The sequence below is a fragment of the Maylandia zebra genome, linkage group LG17, assembly GCF_041146795.1.
Source record: "Maylandia zebra isolate NMK-2024a linkage group LG17, Mzebra_GT3a, whole genome shotgun sequence".
In the NCBI taxonomy this organism is placed as follows: Eukaryota; Metazoa; Chordata; class Actinopteri; order Cichliformes; family Cichlidae; genus Maylandia; species Maylandia zebra.
This window is the reverse complement of record NC_135183.1, coordinates 37,561,191-37,579,457: the sequence shown is the minus strand read 5'-3', so window position 1 is coordinate 37,579,457 and position 18,267 is coordinate 37,561,191. Positions and strand designations below refer to the sequence as shown.

The 18,267-nt window shown below is 41.3% G+C and overlaps 1 protein-coding gene across 2 annotated transcripts in view; it reads right to left on the bottom strand.

Annotated features, from left to right (window-relative positions):
- Positions 1 to 18,267, bottom strand: part of syn3 (synapsin III) — a 136,755-nt gene that overhangs the window by 107,169 nt on the left and 11,319 nt on the right. For both annotated transcript variants that reach the window (XM_076875720.1, XM_024805808.2), the window contains exon 2: positions 10,063 to 10,532. In XM_076875720.1, the coding sequence (XP_076731835.1) occupies positions 10,063 to 10,475 (413 nt within the window). In that variant the 5' untranslated portion in view covers positions 10,476 to 10,532. The remainder of the gene's footprint in view (positions 1 to 10,062; positions 10,533 to 18,267) is intronic.

Below are 18,267 nucleotides of genomic sequence, written 5' to 3'. Positions count from 1 at the left end.
TTCCACCAAACAGAAAGCCTCTTTCCTCTTCTGCCTGTCCGCCTTCTTTTGTTTTTCATCTGCCCACATGTGTCCTTTTAGCTCCATTCATTAATGTTCATTACAGTCACTGAGGAGGATCTTTTTTCCTAACATCTCCCAGCTGTTGGGCTTGATAGTTTTGGGTCCCAAGCCGTCTCATTCTCTGTAATTGTGGAAGCTGGGATTCTTCATGACTGACCTACATACTAGACAGGCAATGCCCCCTGGCAGTCAGGACCACCGCTGCCTCAGAGCGGGAGGCATGCTGAATGGCCCAAACAAAAACAAAAAAAGCCCGGTATATGTTTAAGGTATTGCAAAACATTTAATAATAATAATAATAATAATAATATTAATGGATTGCATTTATATAGCGCTTTTCAGGGCCCTCAAAGCGCTGTACAATTCCAATATTCATTCACTGGTTTAATTTACATCAATTTCATTTACAGACCACTGGGCTCTGGGGTTTGAATGAGTGTTTTAGATGTGATCACATGTAGAAGCACTGCACAGAGGCCTGGGCTTTCCATCCCTCGGTCGTGCATACGCCCACTACATAAACACCACGAGGCTTAACGACTTCTTTTATTTTTGTAACCATGAGAATAAGTTACTTCTTTTTGTGTACCACTCATAGAAGGCGTATGAGTCATGCATGTGTTATCGCTGCTTTTATTAGGAGGAACTCCATCAGAGCTGATGATGTGCTAATACCGCTCTGTTTTTAAAGGAGATTTTCTATAGTGGCCTCATATTTTTACAAGCAGATAAAAATTTAAAATGTGCTGGTTTAGCTCGTTTAAAAAAAAAAAAAAAAAAAAAGAAGGTTGTAGCTGGTGTTGTTTTCACCATTCGATTGTGCACATGTGTGCGGCGAGGGCAAACATGGGCCACTGGAGACATCCGCTGTAGGAGGGACTCCCACAAAGGCGCAATAGGGATGCATAACAAGACCATCACAATAGCTTAAGCTTTAAACCTGCAAATAGTGATTTCTTTAGCCACTTGGAGACAGCAGAATATAGATGTCAGTAGCGTCACATCTGCTGTAACACTATGTCCAAGGCAGCTATGTGAACTTTTTTAGAAGTAAAAATAAAAATGGAACTATAAAAAGTTATCTGGATTAGAAAAAGCCTGCCAAGATCAGATTGTGCCTCTCTGCACACAGAAAGAACATCCGCTGTGATCAGCACTATCAAGTATCAAACAGGTGAATGATCAGAGAGCAAAGGCCACACCCATCTTAGTGGGCACAGATGATCAGCCATGTGTGCTTCAACAAAAATGTCAGTCTAGGAACAATGGCTTTAAATTAAAGTAGCATTCTTCATTCAGACATAGGTTACATATATGTTTGTGTTCTTCACAGTTCATTCAGACGTTGAGGGAATGAGTTTTCTTTGTGGCTATTTTTTGAAAGTTACTTTGATGATTTGAAAGGCCACCTTGTGGGAAATGCACCCATACAAACTTATTAAACTGCAGCTGAAAGACTGTGACCTCTCTGAAGTGAAGTACATGGTTTCATTTGATGATAGCGCCTCATACAACTGTTTTGCTGTGTCTGGGAAATTTATTCTAAGTAATTCTTGGAGGAAATGAGTTTCCTTCGAAGGATGGCTGGGCTCTCTTGGAGGTAGGGTGACGAGCTCAGTTATTCCAGAATGACTCTGAGCCGCTGGTCTTCCACCACGAGCCAGTTCAGGTGGTTCGGGCATCTGACTAGTACGCCTCCTGGAAGCTTCCTAGGTGAGGTATTTTGGACATATCCTACTGGGAGGAGGCCCCAGACTCCCCGGAGAGAATATATCTCTCAGCTGGCCTGGAATTGACTCTGTGTCCCCCGGGATAAGCTAGAAGAGGTGGAACTGGTGAGGGAAGTCTGGGCTTCTCAATGTGCTGGCCCCTGGACTCAAAGGGGGCGGGTGGATGGATGGGTGGGTGGATAGATGGATGCATGGATGGTATTATTTTACGTTACAGCTACACATACAGCTCTGTTGTATGTTGAGATCATGGATGGATCCTGTTTTTGTTTTATGCAGCAGGTTTGTAATAAACTCAGAAAAAAACACTACAAATAACTGAAGCACCAAACTCACATAATCTCCTGTTAATGTGTCATCAACAGCTGGATTGTGGCAATTACTGGTGAGTCGCAACTCCACTTCACCACTCATTTTTAATCTGTAATAGAAGTGTAACTGTAGCTCCACTGGGCTGCAGGTTGTGGCAGCAACAGTCTAAGACCCTCCCTGGACACCTTCTCCAGCTTTTCCAAGGCATTCATAAAAAATAAATGATGGCAACGCAAAGTGGGCGGGATCTGCAACAAACTTTATAGGCAAGCAACTGAGGATACCAATGAGAGTGAAAAATACTGTTGATTGGCATATGACCTGCATTTAATCATTTATTATCATTACTCTCTGGCTCTTTTGTCCTCCCTCGCTCCCCTCTAGGTTTCTTCCTGTTAAAATGGAGTTTTTTTGTCCCACTGTTGCCAAAGTGCTTGCTCATAGAGGATCAACTGAATTTTGGAATTTTCTCTATATTACTGTAAGCCTTTACAATATTGTATTGTAGGCTCTCTAGGGCTGCTCAATTAATTGAATTTTAATCTCGATTACGATCTGGGCTTTCAACGATCATTAAAAATGACTGAGCCGATTATTAGCCCCTCCCTCGTGCTTTACTCTCACGCTGCTCCGTGTGGCAAATCAAGCGCACCTCTCTGCATTTCGAACACGGGTCACAACAATTAAGAGGACCCGAGGGAAGCTCGGAAAGCTAAGCAGAAGTTATTTGGAGAGGAGAGTGACTGCTGTTGGTTGAAAAGAGAGGTAAAACAAACTTCAGTGGTGTGGAAACATTATGGGTTCGCGGAGTCAGACGTGGATCAAGTAGACACAGTGTGTAAACTTTGCAACAGTGTCATAGCTGCACCACAGAGCAACACTGCAAAGTTCACTAAACATAGATGTTTACATTTTTCATTTATTTTTTATATTGCAAACATTTGCACTGTTATCAGTATTTGCACACTATTTTATATTATTTTTTGACAATCTTTAAAGTCATTATTCAACACATTGTTATTGTTAAATAAATATCGTCAAATAATCGAGATCGCAATTTCAGTGAAAATAATCGTGATTATCATTTTTGCCATAATCGAGCAGCCCTAAGGCTCTCTATCTTACAATATAAAGCACCTTGAGGTGACTGTTGTGATTGGGCGGTATATAAATAACTTGAATTGACCTGCTAGTAAATACAGTAGAAGGTCGCCTAGGCAACCAGAGCCTGGAATGTCTGCAAGCAACCAGCTGGCAGCTGCAAAACGATCGCTGCCAGTATGTACGCAGCTTAAACCAGCACAGAGATGCAACCCTGCAAGTATTGTCATGGGTCTGCCCCGGGGCTTCCTCATGCCCAAAACACTTCACTTAGTAGACGTCCAGGAGGCTGAGGAAGCATCTCACCTGACTACTTTTGATGTGGATGGGGCAGCAATCCCTCCCATATAATCGCCCCCATCACCCTCTCTCTAAGGGTGAAGCCAGACATCCTTTGGAGGAAGGTCATTTCTGTCACTTGTACCTGCCGTCTCATTCTTTTGGTCACTACCCAGAGCTGGTGGCGATAGCTGAGGGTGGGACATAGACTGACTGAATCGAGTGGAGTGGCCGTCGTGGCCTCCAGTAAGTTGAAACACAGAAAGTGTGCCATCTGCATTTACTGTGAGGTTTATGTACCAGAGCTGATGCTGAAAGTAGAAACGTTCTGATGGTCACATTTTGCCGTGTATGCAGAAAAAAATGTAAATGTATTTGTCTTTTTTATAAAGGAGTGACTGCGAGGCTTTGCCTCTGATTACTAATCTCAGAGACTGAAAGCAGGTGAGCGACTTCACGCTTCTTTTCTCATGTTGTTAATTTTTAGAGAATTCTCCAAAATAAACGTGCCTGTTTTGTAAGGTGCGCACTTTAAAGGGTTTTTTCCCCAGAAATCTGTATCTAAACGTGATCAAATAAAATGAATCAAACTGTCTGGGACGTTTTTATCTGGACCTTTTAGCACTAAACGTTCCAAAAGTAAATTACTGTCTTTACCCTTTGAGTGCTTTATAAACCCAGTGGCCTTCTAATGAATTCATTTTGCACTTTCTGAACTCTTTGTGAGACAAAGCATAGATTAACAAATGCAGCGAGAGGATGTTTAGCTTTTTTTGTGCCAGTGTGTGGCCTCTGTGCTTCTTCTGCAGACAAAACAGAAAATTTTAATCTTCTTCATGTGGTTCGAGATGACCAGGGGATGTCAATAGTACTGGGCTACTCTAGAAGAAGTAAGCAGTATGCCAGCGTGGGGCTGAATTGAGCAATCAGATGCTCATATCATTCAGAACACAAAGCAAACAGACTGACAGCTACTTGGCCCGTCGTCTTACGAGTCACCCTGAAAGAGAGGCAGCGGGAGAGGCAGAAAAGGAAGGATTGTTGGTGGTTGCGGTGATGCTCTCAGTGCTGTGTACTGCTATTGTGCATGAGTCATTGCTGGAGGCCAAGTCTGTCAGGACAGAGCAGGGTTTCCCCAGAGACCCCAGCCTCTCTGCTGGAATGCCCAGGAGGAAATTCAGCCCCGGGGGGGAAAGGATAGATCAACGGACACCCGATATGTTCACAGCGCTCTCGAGTCAGGGCTGCTCAGAAAGACTGGACAAGCTATTGAGCAACCTGTCTGAAATCACAGCACAAGTTCTGGTGTTCCTACTACACTCAGAGATAGCTTCACTATGTTCCTGCACAACCCAATGAAAACTACAGTTTCATTTCATTTATGGACCACATGATTGTATACAAACGGGCTGGATGAATGACATGAATGAATTTTTTGTTTGTTTGTTTGTTTTCCAACAAGAACAATCAGGTTCGGGCAGCAGAGTAAAGCAGCTGTTGTGGAAATCACATATTCCTTTGCCTGCCTCAGTCACTTTGTTTAGTTCGGTTCAAAGATTGATGGCCGATGATCAGGGCAATCGGTTCCCCTTTTCCCAACTGTACATAAACACATCGCTGTCCAGCAGTAATTCAGTAAGAAAAGCTGCAAGTGAATTCATCGTTTTTCATGCAGCCTGACAATCTGCGCTGGTTGTGTTTAGTTGGGTTTCTAGCCAAAGCTATTTTCACTCAAGTACAAAATTATTTGGATTTTCACCAGTAAACATGTAATCTTTCAATTTTTCCAGCCAATACCAACCTGTAGCTAAGGCCAGGAGCTTTGGGTTATGATAGACGGTATGAGATATCAGATCCAAAAGGCCACAAAGCCTTTTTCTCCCTGGGACAGGAGTGTCCAACTCCAGGCCCCGAGGGCCGGTGTCCTGCAGGTATTAGATGTGTCCTTGATCCAACACAGCTGGTTTAAATGGCTAAATGACCTCCTCAACATGTCTTGAAGTTCTCCAGAGGCCAGGTAATGAACTAATCATTTGATTCAGGTGTGTTGACCCAGGGTGAGATCTAAAACCTGCAGGACACTGGCCCTCGAGGCCTGGAGTTGGACACCCCTGTCCTAGGGCGTCTGGACCAAACCAACTGAATTGGTTATAACGTCTCACTGAGAAACCTCTGGGGTGTTTTCTAGGCACAACAAGCTGAAGGGAAACTTTAAAGTAGGCCCAGTCTACTGGAGATATTACACATCTTAACTGTCCTGGGATCATTTTGCAATCCCCCATCAGAAATTGGAAAATGGAGTAAGCAAAGGAAAGTGGATGGATGGCCATATACCTGCTGAATGTCTGTCAAAGAGCTAAAGTTGTGTTTTTTTTAGCAATCGCACTTCTTCCATGCAAAAAACATTACGTTAGCGTCTAAACTTGTGACCATATATAGAATAAGCTCAATTTTTACTATGTAAATACATGAAAACCACATTGCATCTATTTAGAACGCGATGTTGAAAGACCATTGGACTCCTGGGGCTTAAAAAAAATCAAGAGTACATCATGAGTCAATAAAGGGTCATAAAGCCAATCATAAACCTCGCCAACACAATTGGAACTCTTATCTTCACTTTGTCATTTGAGCAACCTAAAGATTTCAACAGCAAAGCAGCACACAATACATCACTTTCCCAACGGTTATAAATGAAATCCAGCGACAAGGTTTAGTTGAAGACATGTTGCAAAAAGAGCAGCCAAATTTTTTCCCCCTCAATCTGCATCTGAGAGTCGAGCGTTAACTGTTCAACTGCTGGCTGAAGTGGCTCAAGTCTCAAGTCGACAGCCACCTCCTGAGCTGATCTTGTGGACATTCACAGTCACCACTTCAGTGCTGGTTCAGTTTTATTGTTAGCAGCAGCACCATGACTGACACTCTTAAAGCTGCCATTGGTCAATGATAACATGCAAACATACCAGAGAGGAGCTGGAGATGAACATTTATAATCTCCTGTAACAGTTGTCTTTACTCTCAGGACATCCATCAAGCAAATTCAAGCTTCAAATCAGGGATGTCAAGCTCATGTTACATGCCTCATGCAGCCCACTTTGATCTTAATCGATGAAACTCCTTTCTCTCAGTGTAAATAAGTTTAACTAACCCCTGAGATATCTTATCATAAGAAAAAGATGCAATTTCAAAGGTACATCTACACAATGAAGAAATCCTGCTGCAGTAAATGAAAGATCTGTCGGTCCAAAGTCCAAAATTTCCTTCACATTTCCAAAGTCATCCAGTGGCCCAAATTGGAGTTTTTGCCTGGCCAATTCAGGCCCCCAGGCCTCATGTTTGACACGACTAGTCCAACAACAGTATCAGTTTCCATGGATGTGATGTTGTTCAGGCAGCTTTGGAGCCAATTTTAGGTATATTCACTAACAATGGACATCAGTGATAACAGTCCAAAGTGTTAAGTGAATCTAAAAAAAAACTTCTTGAATTGGATATTAATTAATTACTGCTTTCAGTCTGTTATCTAAATGGAAAAGACATGACCTTCATCTCTAGAGATAACACTGGTTTGAAATGAAATCAAAGTGATAAGTGATGATGTAAAGACTAATACTCTGAGAACATCTGTAGGCTCAAACGCTACAAGACTGCAAGAGGAAGTGCTTCAGATAAAATTTATAGTCTATCAGATAACTCCATCTGCTGGTCAAAGCTCATCACTCCTACATAGAAACATTGAAGCGTCAAGGGAAATGATAAGCAGCCGTCTATGAGGCTTTAAGTAAGCTACAGTGCCACCCAGTGGTTAACTCAGGAACAGTTCTACATTTAACAGCGTTTAACAGCAGCTTGACACGCTTTAAATTCAGCAGTTAAAAGCAATATCATGTTTTCCTGCTCTATTTCCTCACACTGAACGAGACTCTTTGCCCTGTGAAGTGACATCCATGGACATTTGCATTGATAACCAACAGGAACAGTCTCTTTGTCTCCTACCTCTGAAGACATCCTAGAGTAGACAGAAATGCAGTTTCCTCTCAGAGCACTTAAATTGCACAATTCTGAAAAGTTATTGCAGAAAATGTGCCAAAAATAAAGCAGTGCCTACCAATATTTAAAAAAATAATGTGTTATTAAAATGTTGCTTGGAAGCTTTCCCCCAGGGATCAATAAAGTATTCTGATTCTGATTAAGTAAATCCCTTTTATCAAATTGAGGGTGGCTGGGTATGTGAGGTCTCCTGGCCAGGTCGCCAGTCTGTTGCAATGTTTAAAAAGATGTAAGAAATGATTAAAAAAATGATGTGTTTCTACATCTCACGTGTGTAGGTGTTATGCTGTTTTGCTTAAGGCTTCAAAGCAAGCTGTGGCATCACAGAAATCCTGCTTGTGCTTAAAATGTGGGCCCTAAACTCAGCACTGTCGTGTCAAACTGTGCAGAAAAAAGCTCAAACTTTGAATAAAAGCTGCAACCAATAAATGACAATAAGCAAAGCGAAACTATGGAGCATAGATGGACACCTGGACTTCAAAATTGCAATCCATCACACATAATCTAACCCACTACAACAGTGCCGCAAGCTATTTTGACAGAGTTAACTCATATGATCAAAGTTTGAATACTAAAATCTCGTTTGAAGGTAAGGTTTCGTTACCCTGGATTGCTTTATATTGCTCAGATGTTCCTGTTGCTGCAAAAGCTCACAAAAAAAAAATCAATAAATCAACCGCACTTTAAAAAAAAAACTTCCATTCTTCTCTCTTTATTTAACTAACAGAGTTGGTGATTTAAAAAAAAAAAAAAAGCCGCTGTTCTCTCAAAGAGTGAGGATGCTCCATCTGAGTGGCTGAGTGAGCTTTTGTGCCTCAGAGGGTGGATGATCCCCTGACGACTCATTTCAAAAACACCAGGGTGTGAAAAGAAATGGGTCCTCTTGGGATTGCAGCTTAAGGAAAAGAGGCCACCCGGCTTTGCGGGAAATTGAGAGCAATCTTGGTGCTTTTGACACGGCTGTCAGTGGGGCGCTTTAATTTAGGGATCATTTTTAGACTCCTGCCTGATCTCCTAGTAGAGGATGCCTCCGCACATAATGATCCCTACTAATTCTGTGGGTGCAGCTTGAGCGGCTGGAAATGGCTAATAACAGCCCAGCTGAGGTCGGTCTACCAGCAAATGTCAGGCAACAGAATAACAATTCATGAAATGGATGAGTGGTTTATTGATTCCGTAAGACAAACACGATAAACTGGCTGCTGCGTGTCTTCACTGCAGCTCAGGAAATCAATTCCTCCGGCGTTGGGAGTAAAAGGCAGCTGAAGTCGGCTTCAAAAATTCATGTATGGGCTGTCAGCGAAAGAAGAGCTCATTTCTTCTGATTAAATCACTTTTTTTTCCTGTCACATTCCATCGTTCCTTTTCCTTGTTACCATGACAATTTTAATTCCAGCAAAGAACGCTAATGCAAACGCCGGCTAAGACCAAGGACGTACAAATCTATCATAAACAATAACACATCTCACTTCATTCAAACTGAAGCACAAGAATGTTTTCCATTTGGCAGGAGAGTAGAAGGAGAAATACAAGCTATCAAAGTTGACCTTTTTTTAATCTTAGCAATATCTTCTTTTTAGATGCTAAAGATTTTGGTGGCTAATTAGCTTACTGACAATGAGATGTTTTGAAAGTAGCATCTTAAAGGAATACAGATGTTTTTCTAAATACACCTACGTGCTTCCAGACAAGAGTGTCGGATTAGTACTACTGTTAACATCATAGCATTAAAAGTATGGAACCGGAGCTAGAAGTAGATAGCCTAACTTAGCATAAACATTAGAAACAGTTAGCCTAGCACTTTTCAGAATTACTTGAATTATATGAACTACAGCAACAAAAACAATACACGGCAAGAAATTGTCACTTTATATTTTACTTATATATTTATATTTATGTATTTCTTTATGAATAAAAACTATATTTTGTCAGTTTGCAATGCTATGCTAGCTGTTTCTTATCTTCATTTTACTCTAATGCCAACTTAGTCCAGCTTCACTCTTACATCCATGACAGCAGTCCTGTTTTACAAAGTATGTACACCTTTTCTGTAATTATATACATTTTAAAAACATGCTAATTTATAGTTTAATAATCAAACAGTCAATGTAAAGAAGCCTTATATCAGGGTAAACTCACTGAACATTTTATGTCTTCAAGGTGTAGACTTGCTTTTAGAAGGTCTGGTGATGTATCAAAGAAGTTCACTCTTAAGTTTAATTTGCCATGTCCCACTTATACTACTACACTTTATACAGCAGTAAGAAGGTTACTTCCACTTAACTGCTCATTGGTTTTTGTGATCCGCTGTGGAAATTTTAAGGGAAGCACGACTGTAAATGACATGGAAGAGTTCTAGTACTCTGACAAACAAATCAGTCACACTTCAGTTCATTATTTGCTGGAACTTGAAGTGATCTCAGATGAGTCATTTCAGACTTCAGAGAGCAAGCACTGTGATGTGAAATGTTTTCTGCTCAAATATAAACCCACACTTGTGCTACTACATTAAAAGGCTTCTGCTCACCAGTCTGTGTGCTGATCATCAATCACCAGCAGGATCTTAGGCTTGCGTATCACAGGCTTGGCCGGCTGAACACCTCCTGCAGAGGCGCCTTCAGCAGCCGCCGCTGCCGCTGCTGACTTAGCATGCGCGGCAGCCGCCACATTCTGGGCCATCTGTGCACTCTTCACCACGCTGGAGAAGGAGCTGAGGAAGCTCCCTGAGCCTGAGGCCGGACCAGAGGCTGAGCCAGAGGATACGCCCGAGGCTTGAGGCTGGCTTGGGACGCTCGGGGGCTGCCGCCTCTCTGTGGCTGGGGAGGCAGGAGAAGAAGTTGATGAGCCTGGCGGGGTCGGCCTCTGCAGATCCATCATGTAGCCGTTGGGGAGGTTGGCCACAAAGCTGCTGTCTGACAGGCGCCGGCGAAGGTAGTTCATGGTGATGGGCTGGTGGGTCAGTCAGGCCAGAGGTGAGAGGGAAGAACGCCTGTAGTCCTGAAAAAGAAGAGAAGATTCAAAACACAAGAAGCGAGCTCAGGCTCACTTTTTAGTGCTGTCTATGGCTGATGTTGTGCTAGTCCAACATACAAGCTACACCAATCTCTGATGGGGTGGTTGTCTCTTTGGTCGCATTCTGAATTGACGTATTCACAGAAAATCCCCCAGTGCTACAGAAGCATTTTAACTTCTTCTGGGTAATTGCTTGCAGCCAGCAAAATTAATGTTTTGATTCAGACTAACTGCTCTAATCAGCCATGTTTCCTGCTCCAGCAGGCAGCTAATCAAGCAAAAACAGCTCTGATAAAAATGTACAAAATGAGTTTATCACACAATTAGCAACTAGATGATGATCATGATGGAGGATGTACTAAACCACAGTGACAATGATAGTCATGGCACAGAGAACTGTTTGGTGCTTCCCCACACTGAGCAAACAGGGTCACAACAGAACAACATAGGTTCAAACCCCCTCTCTCAAAATGAGAGCACATTAACAGAAGGATGCAAACTTGACTGCAGCTCCTCCAATGGCAACTTGAGGTTTGCTCCTAAATGAAGTCAAACTCAACAGACTCTTATGTTAAAATGCACAATTTTAACCAGGAATATAACTTTTCTTTCCCTTCCTCGTCTAATCGTATTTCTCTGTCTTTAACTTCCAATATAAAGCACCATGAGGTGACAGTTTGGTGCTTCACAGATAGAATTGATGAAAGGGTGAGTGAGATTTGTAGTAGAAAGTGCTTTGGGCAATCTATTAGAGTGGAAAAGCACTATGTAAGTACCAGTCCATTTACCATGTATTTAATTATTCTAGTCATTTAGCTTTATACGTATCTATCAATAGCGGACTATCTCGTGAGCGTCCTGAAGCTTTGGTATAAAGATTAAAAAAAAAAAAAAAAAAAAAAAAAAAAAAAAAAAAAAAACAGGAAATGCTTTCTCGAGATTAGTTCTGATAATATATCAGTAGTGTGTTTACAGTAATCCAGATGATAAGACACTGAAAAAGCTGTCAGGCTATGAATTGTTTAACACAGCCTAAAGTGAGTAAAAGATTATCAGCAGTATCTATGGAGAGTTTGAGTTAGTTCACTGAGCAGACTACAGTATATGGCATGTAAGCATCAGGATTAGATGCTGAGGGCACAGATGAATCTGATCCAATATTTAACAATATGATGCTTTTCTACTTTTCCATGTTCACACTAATCAGCGTCAGACCTCAGGCAAAATGAACCACGGATGGAAAGCAGTGTCACATCGATGAGGATGAAAAACTAGAGCTGTTATTACTGTGACACTTCAAAGTTGTTCCACTGTGATTTTCTTTTTTCTTATAACAGCTACGAATCTGTTAAACCCGATTTGCATAAGATCGAGTTACCCATGCCGGGTGGGACAGAAACCGCTGGCAAATAATTCAGCGACGCAGCCGTGATGATGCAAAGTTGGAGGAGATTCATAGCTCATTTCTTTGTAAAGCAGACAAGTCAGTTGGAAAAAAACAGTTATATAACACATGGAACCCAGCGAGGCAGAGGAGAGACATTCAGGCAGATTAGCCATCAAACTGCAGTGAAGCACGCACGCAAGCGGAGAGGAAAAGAAACCCCTAAACCTGATTAAAACTAGGCTGCTCCCACTATAAATGGAGCTTAGATTAGATAAAAGTGCATTTCTTATTGTGGCGTCTTGTCTCAGGCGGATGCGCCCAGTGTTTGTGGCTGTGTTTTTGCAGAGGAGGAGAACCTGACAAGCCTGCAGACATAAGAGAAGGATGTGGAGCAAATGTTACATCTTGACAAGTTACTGTAGTCAGGTTATCGCCAAGAGGAAGCTTTCTGTGAAACTTGCAGCTGTTGCCTGATATTGCGAGGCAAGAAACTGAAGTGAGACCTGAGCTGCACAGAAGCTGAACCGTACTATTCTGCTTAGCAGCAGCACAGTTACAGCTGTTAGCAGTGTGATAAAGCGCCACTGGATCTCTCCTGACAGAACACTGAGCTCAGTGACGAGTAAGGCCCTATTAATATCACTCAGGTTACATGAATTATTACAAAATCTAAATACAGCATAGTGTCCACAACGACCTGATCGTTTTCATCCTAAGGTAAGAGTTGCACTCTTAACTCAAAACGTTCATTGCATCATCTGGCCATCCGGCAAATTAAACTACAGCATTCACCATCCACTTAGCTCTAATTCAGTCTTCACTAGGTCCCGAGAAAAAGATCGGGCCCTTAATCTGCTAATTATGCTCCCCCGCTAGTGACTAACTTTCACCTTATTGCTGTTTGCTGCTGGGCAAATGGCATACAGTGATGTTATCATGGCTCCCTGCTAGAGAAGCTGCTGAGAGTGAGAACAGTGACAATGAAGGTCGAAAACTAAAATTAGCTATAAAAGTTTCAGAAGTTCTCCACAAAAGTGTGTGAAGCTGTAAAATATATTTGACTTTTTTCATATTACACAAAACTGAAAGATTGTTAGTGTAAAAATATTGATTTTTTTTTTCCATAGACATTTAAAAAGTGTCTCACTGTAAAGCAGTTTTTAAACATATGGTACTGAAGGAACCCCATTTCCTACAAAATACTGGAATACTGAATAAAATATAAATAAAAACAAAATCATAAATCTATCAATCTTTCATTCACAGTAGAACATAGAAAACATATCAAGTGTTTAAACTGAGAAGAATGCTTTGCAACTAATTTGGTTAAATGGCAACAGGGAAGTTTTCCCAGAAATAAAGACGAGCTGAGGTTTATCAATTTGCAAAAAAAACCCTTCATCTACAAATTGTGGAACAATTTCAGAACGTTCCTCAACATAAAACTGAGAAGACTTTGAATAGCTCATCATCTACAGGTGTTAGGGTGCCTGGGCCTCGACCCAGTGTTTTGTGTGTTTGCTTCTTTCATTTTGTTTATTTGATTATATTCTAGCTTTCTTTGTCTAATGCGTTACAGGACTGTTCTAAGTTTAGGTTCTCTGTGTGTTTATGTTAGAGTTTTAGTCTTCTGGTTTCTGTCTGTGTTCCAGAGTTGCTGTCTCCCCTGTTGGCTGTATCCTCTTGTCCGTGTCTCTGTGTTATGTTTCCTGTTTTACTTTGAAAGTCTGCGTCTCATATTAATGTATCTGATTTTGCTTCCCTTGTCTCGTTAGCCCTGATTTGTTCCAGCTGTGTTTCCCTCCTGTCTCCCATGCCCTGATTGCTCCCTCTGTGTATTTAAGCCCTGTGTTTTGGTTGGTCTGTGTGGTGATCGACCCGCATTCTCGGCTGCAGCCAGTTGACAGCTTTCTCAGAGAAGGCCTTGTATATTTCACCAAGACGATGCTAACTGAACTAGCCTGTCTGCAGTCCACACTGATAACCAACTGAAATCATTTAGAGTATCATGAACCAAAACTTAAGACCTCCTCAGTTCCCAGAAGTTTACAGACTTTTTGAAGATGTGTTGCTGACATCAAAATAACATGAGTTAATGGTATATTTTCTCAGTTTAAACATTTTATATATTTTCTGTGTTCTGTTATGAATAAAATATGGCTTTATGACATTTGCAAAATCAATGCTTTCGGTTTTCGATTACATTTTACGACGCCTTCAACTTTTTGGGAAATGGGTTTTTATAAAATATGGACATTTTTAAAGCCTTGAATGTGTTTTTTCTTTTTTTACCTGATGCCATCTTGGTATTTTGAAATATTTTTGATTGCATTAGGACGAGAGGGTGAAGAAGTAAGTAATGGGACATTTCTAACATTTCTAGATTTAAAGCATCGCTAGCCAAGGTACCTAATGCTAGCTACCTTGGCTAGCAATGTGAATTGTAGAGACACAAATATATGCTATGCATTGCTAACATATAAAAGTCTCTCTAGCAACATAGATAACTAAAGTACAGGGTTTGGGGAAGGATAGTAGTATAACTAAAAAGACAGAAATACACACAAGCACCAACACACTAGCTCAATGACTTCTTGTGTGAGGCTGGAAATATTCAAGTCAAAGGCCATAAATAGCATTTAATATAACAACTGATTGAATTTGGAGCCACTGGAAGGACTTGTCCTGAATAAAACATTAGCATTCTGCTAATCAGTTCAGGATTTCCACCTTATGATGCCTAGCTGATAGTACCCTCAACAACTACACCCTTAATCGTGCAGAACTTTAGGCTTTGACAGTGGGAGTGAAAAACTTCCTTTTAAAAGGAAGAAAGTGGGGAAGTGGCGCATGCACACTGGCTTTGTTTTCAGCATCAAAGTCTGCGGCTTGAGACTGATACACATTTACTCTCTATCAATATACAGCAGCATGATGTTATATCTAGGATGGAATCATGGTCAACAGTGTGCTTTCTTTATGACAGTCATAAAAATACTGAATATTATGAGATTAAGACTTTATTACTTGAATTTAGGGGTTGTTGCCCAGGAGTTTATTCTGGATTAGGATCCCAGTTGTCAGTAGGAACAGCAAAACAGGAGCTGTAATAAGCTTTGCAGCAGTTAAGCTTAACAGTGTATCCTACCACCGAGTGATGAGCATCCCCCCATGGAATTATGCTAATATGTCAACCACTGCAAAGTTTATACAATGCAAATAAGACATTACAGTAAAAAGAAACAGCAAAAGCAGGAGCTAGAAAATCGACAGAATAAAGAGAACAGCAAACTGTAGCAATTACAGGCATAGATTTACTGACTGGCAGCTCTGTCCTCTTTGTGACGACTTGATCTCATTGAAAAGACGAAAATTACTATCTTTACACTTGTGGCACATTTCTACTTTTTCAACCACCCCCTCAGCAAAGTTTCCTCTGTGCCTCAAGTTTTAAAAGCCTTAAAGCTTTTTCCTCATCGTTCTCTCAGCAGTATACCCGCACACTGTTACCCCTGAACAGGTGGCAACACTGCTCATGGGACTCTAGCAGGAAGTAGCAGAAACAGGGTCAATCGCTGGTTACTGCGGCAAAGCCTGAGTTTATACTGAAATATCCAAACATTCAAAAGCTTGAATAATCCTCAGTTGAAATAGACGATAGCAGCAAAAATCAGCTCAGCAATAATCACAGGCTTAGCTGCTAATGAAGGGGAAGGAGGACGATAATGCCACACCATACTCTGGACCCCCGCTGATGTACAGCGTGCGTTTTTCTATATTTAAAAATCTCGAAATTGACGAGGAGAGAGTGCGGCAGACCCAGCAGCCTTCCTTCCTGTTCTTTCCTCCTTCACATCCAGTCTGTGAATCTGTTACATCTAGCACATAATCTGAACGCCTCTTCTGTGAATTTACACACCAAAGCCTGATAGAAGTGTTGACTGAGTGGTGGAAGACATGCAGCAGTGCCACGTCGTCTTCTTTGACCACTCCACAGGCCTACAGGAAGTTAAGAGCACGTGCCATATATTCACACCGTGCCATAAAGACTACTTGCTCCCCGCTAAGGTTTTCAAGTGCCTGCCTCTCCTAAATGACAAAGTGTGGAAACCTAAACTGTGTGTTATCTAAGACCCTAACTGCTCTTAACTTCCTTCTTAAGGCTCTTACGGGAGCGTACAGCGCCCCTCACACCCCAAAGCCAAACATGAACACACGGACAGATATTGTCTGCTAAACTGGAACGAGCTTACAGGGATCAGTGCTCATCTCCCCAGTGTGCAGCGTGTCACCACGAGCAGTCGAACAAGGTTTTAATTATTCATGACAGTCTGAGGTGAGTGGCTGGGGGTTGTAACGAGAGAGCAAAGCATAGCTGCTTGGACTCGAGTCTGAAATTAAAGAGAGCAGAGAGACAAAACGCTGGGAGAACGAGCTGGCTGGAACCTGCCCCGAGGCATTCTGGGGGATTATTAATAACCGTGCGGGAATCGGTGCCGCGTTGATGCTCATGATGTTACTATCCTGAGGCCATACAGTAAAAATTCCTTGGTGGCAGGCCCTGTTGTCATGGTTACCATAGATCATATTAATATTCATCGATCATCATCAGTCAGTCAATCTCTCTGTCTGCCTGTACACATGTGTTGTTGTTTCCTCTACTGTTTTTGGAAACAAATCGGTCAAACTTCTCAACAGCGAGCATCTTAATCTACAAGGCAGACAGCCATGAAACATGCCGGGCCCACTAAGGTTTATCAGATCCTTTCAAATTACCCTGACCTCTTCTGTAGAGCCATCCTGTCTCAAGCCTCAAAATCTAATTAGATCACTGCTGTTTTGTTGCTTCAGACCAATGCTCTCACCCATCTCAAGCAAAAAAGCAAATTAAATACATATGTTTTTGTTTTTCCAAAGTCAAGTCCCAGGGTTCGTTACCACATCTGTTTGGTTTTTTTTAATTTAACTATAATACTTCTTTACACTGTATTAGATTACCTAACTTCTCCTATTAACATTTAACCCAATTTAGATTTTTGACTTTGTTATTTCTGCTTTGGAAAAACCAAAACAGCCTGTCTGTAATTTTATTTTTCATATATAATGGACATGTCACGGACATCTTTTATTGTAATCTTTTGATACTTTTCTGTGTCTGCGCTAGCTGTAAGCTAGTAGCAGCTGATCTAGTCATCTGTCAGTCAGTCCACCTTTGGGGTCTATTCAGTTCCTTTTTATTTATATTGTACCAAAGTTAGATACAAGGTGCGAATCTCATTGCTTGTAAAAAAAGAAACTCGTGTTTTCATCCAGTATGACACGTTTTTCTTTGTCTTTCTGGGGTTTGACTCACTTTTGAAGGCTTTTGGGGCCTTGCTAGCTTAACTAGCTTATTCAGAAGCAATGGCTGCCTCCTGCTAAATATGGCCTCACAATCATTAGAATCTGACTACTTTAATAATCCCTAGGGAAATTATGTTGGTTACAGTTGCTCCAAGACAGCAACAGTAACAGACTAAACTAATTAATAATACAAAATGTTACAAAGTTTACAAATAGCACTAATATATACAAATCACACAATTATAAATATCAAGAATATTACAGAGGTGAAATATATATGATTGACACTTAACTCTGACCTGTGAACTTTGTCATTTGCTATTTTACTGTAAAGCAGCGGTCCCCAACCCCCGGGCCATGGACCGGTACCGGTCCGTGAGTCGTTTGGTACCGGGCTGCGAGAGTTGAGGCTCAGGTGTGAAATTTATGGTTTTCGAGGTTTTTATGGTTAATTCGGTTTCCCTGGGTCTTTTCCTGTGTTGTAGTTGTGTGTCTTATTTTGGAAGAAATATTTGCGCATTACCATAGCGACCAGAGAGCATTAAGGGGCAGAGAGGAGTTACTCTCAATGTTGATGCCGCATTTCAGATGCTGCTAATAAAAGTTACATAATTACACAGTGAATTTGCGTTTATTATTATATTTAGAAAAATACCACAATTTCTGTCTTGGTCATATCATTTTATTTTGTTGTATTTATCACCTTAAGGGCTGGTCTGTGAAAATATTGTATTGAAAATACTGTCTGACATTAAACCGGACTGTGGCACAAAAAACGTTGGGGACCGCTGCTGTAGAGCGTGTGCAAAAAGGCTGTAACTACTGCAGTGTTTACAGTGTGTTAGACAGAGGTGTGGACTCGAGTCACATGACTTGGACTCGAGTCAGACTCGAGTCATTAATTTTATGACTTTAGACTTGACTTGAAAAAATGTTCTAAGACTTGTGACTTGACTTGGACTTTTACACCAATGACTTGGGACTTGAATT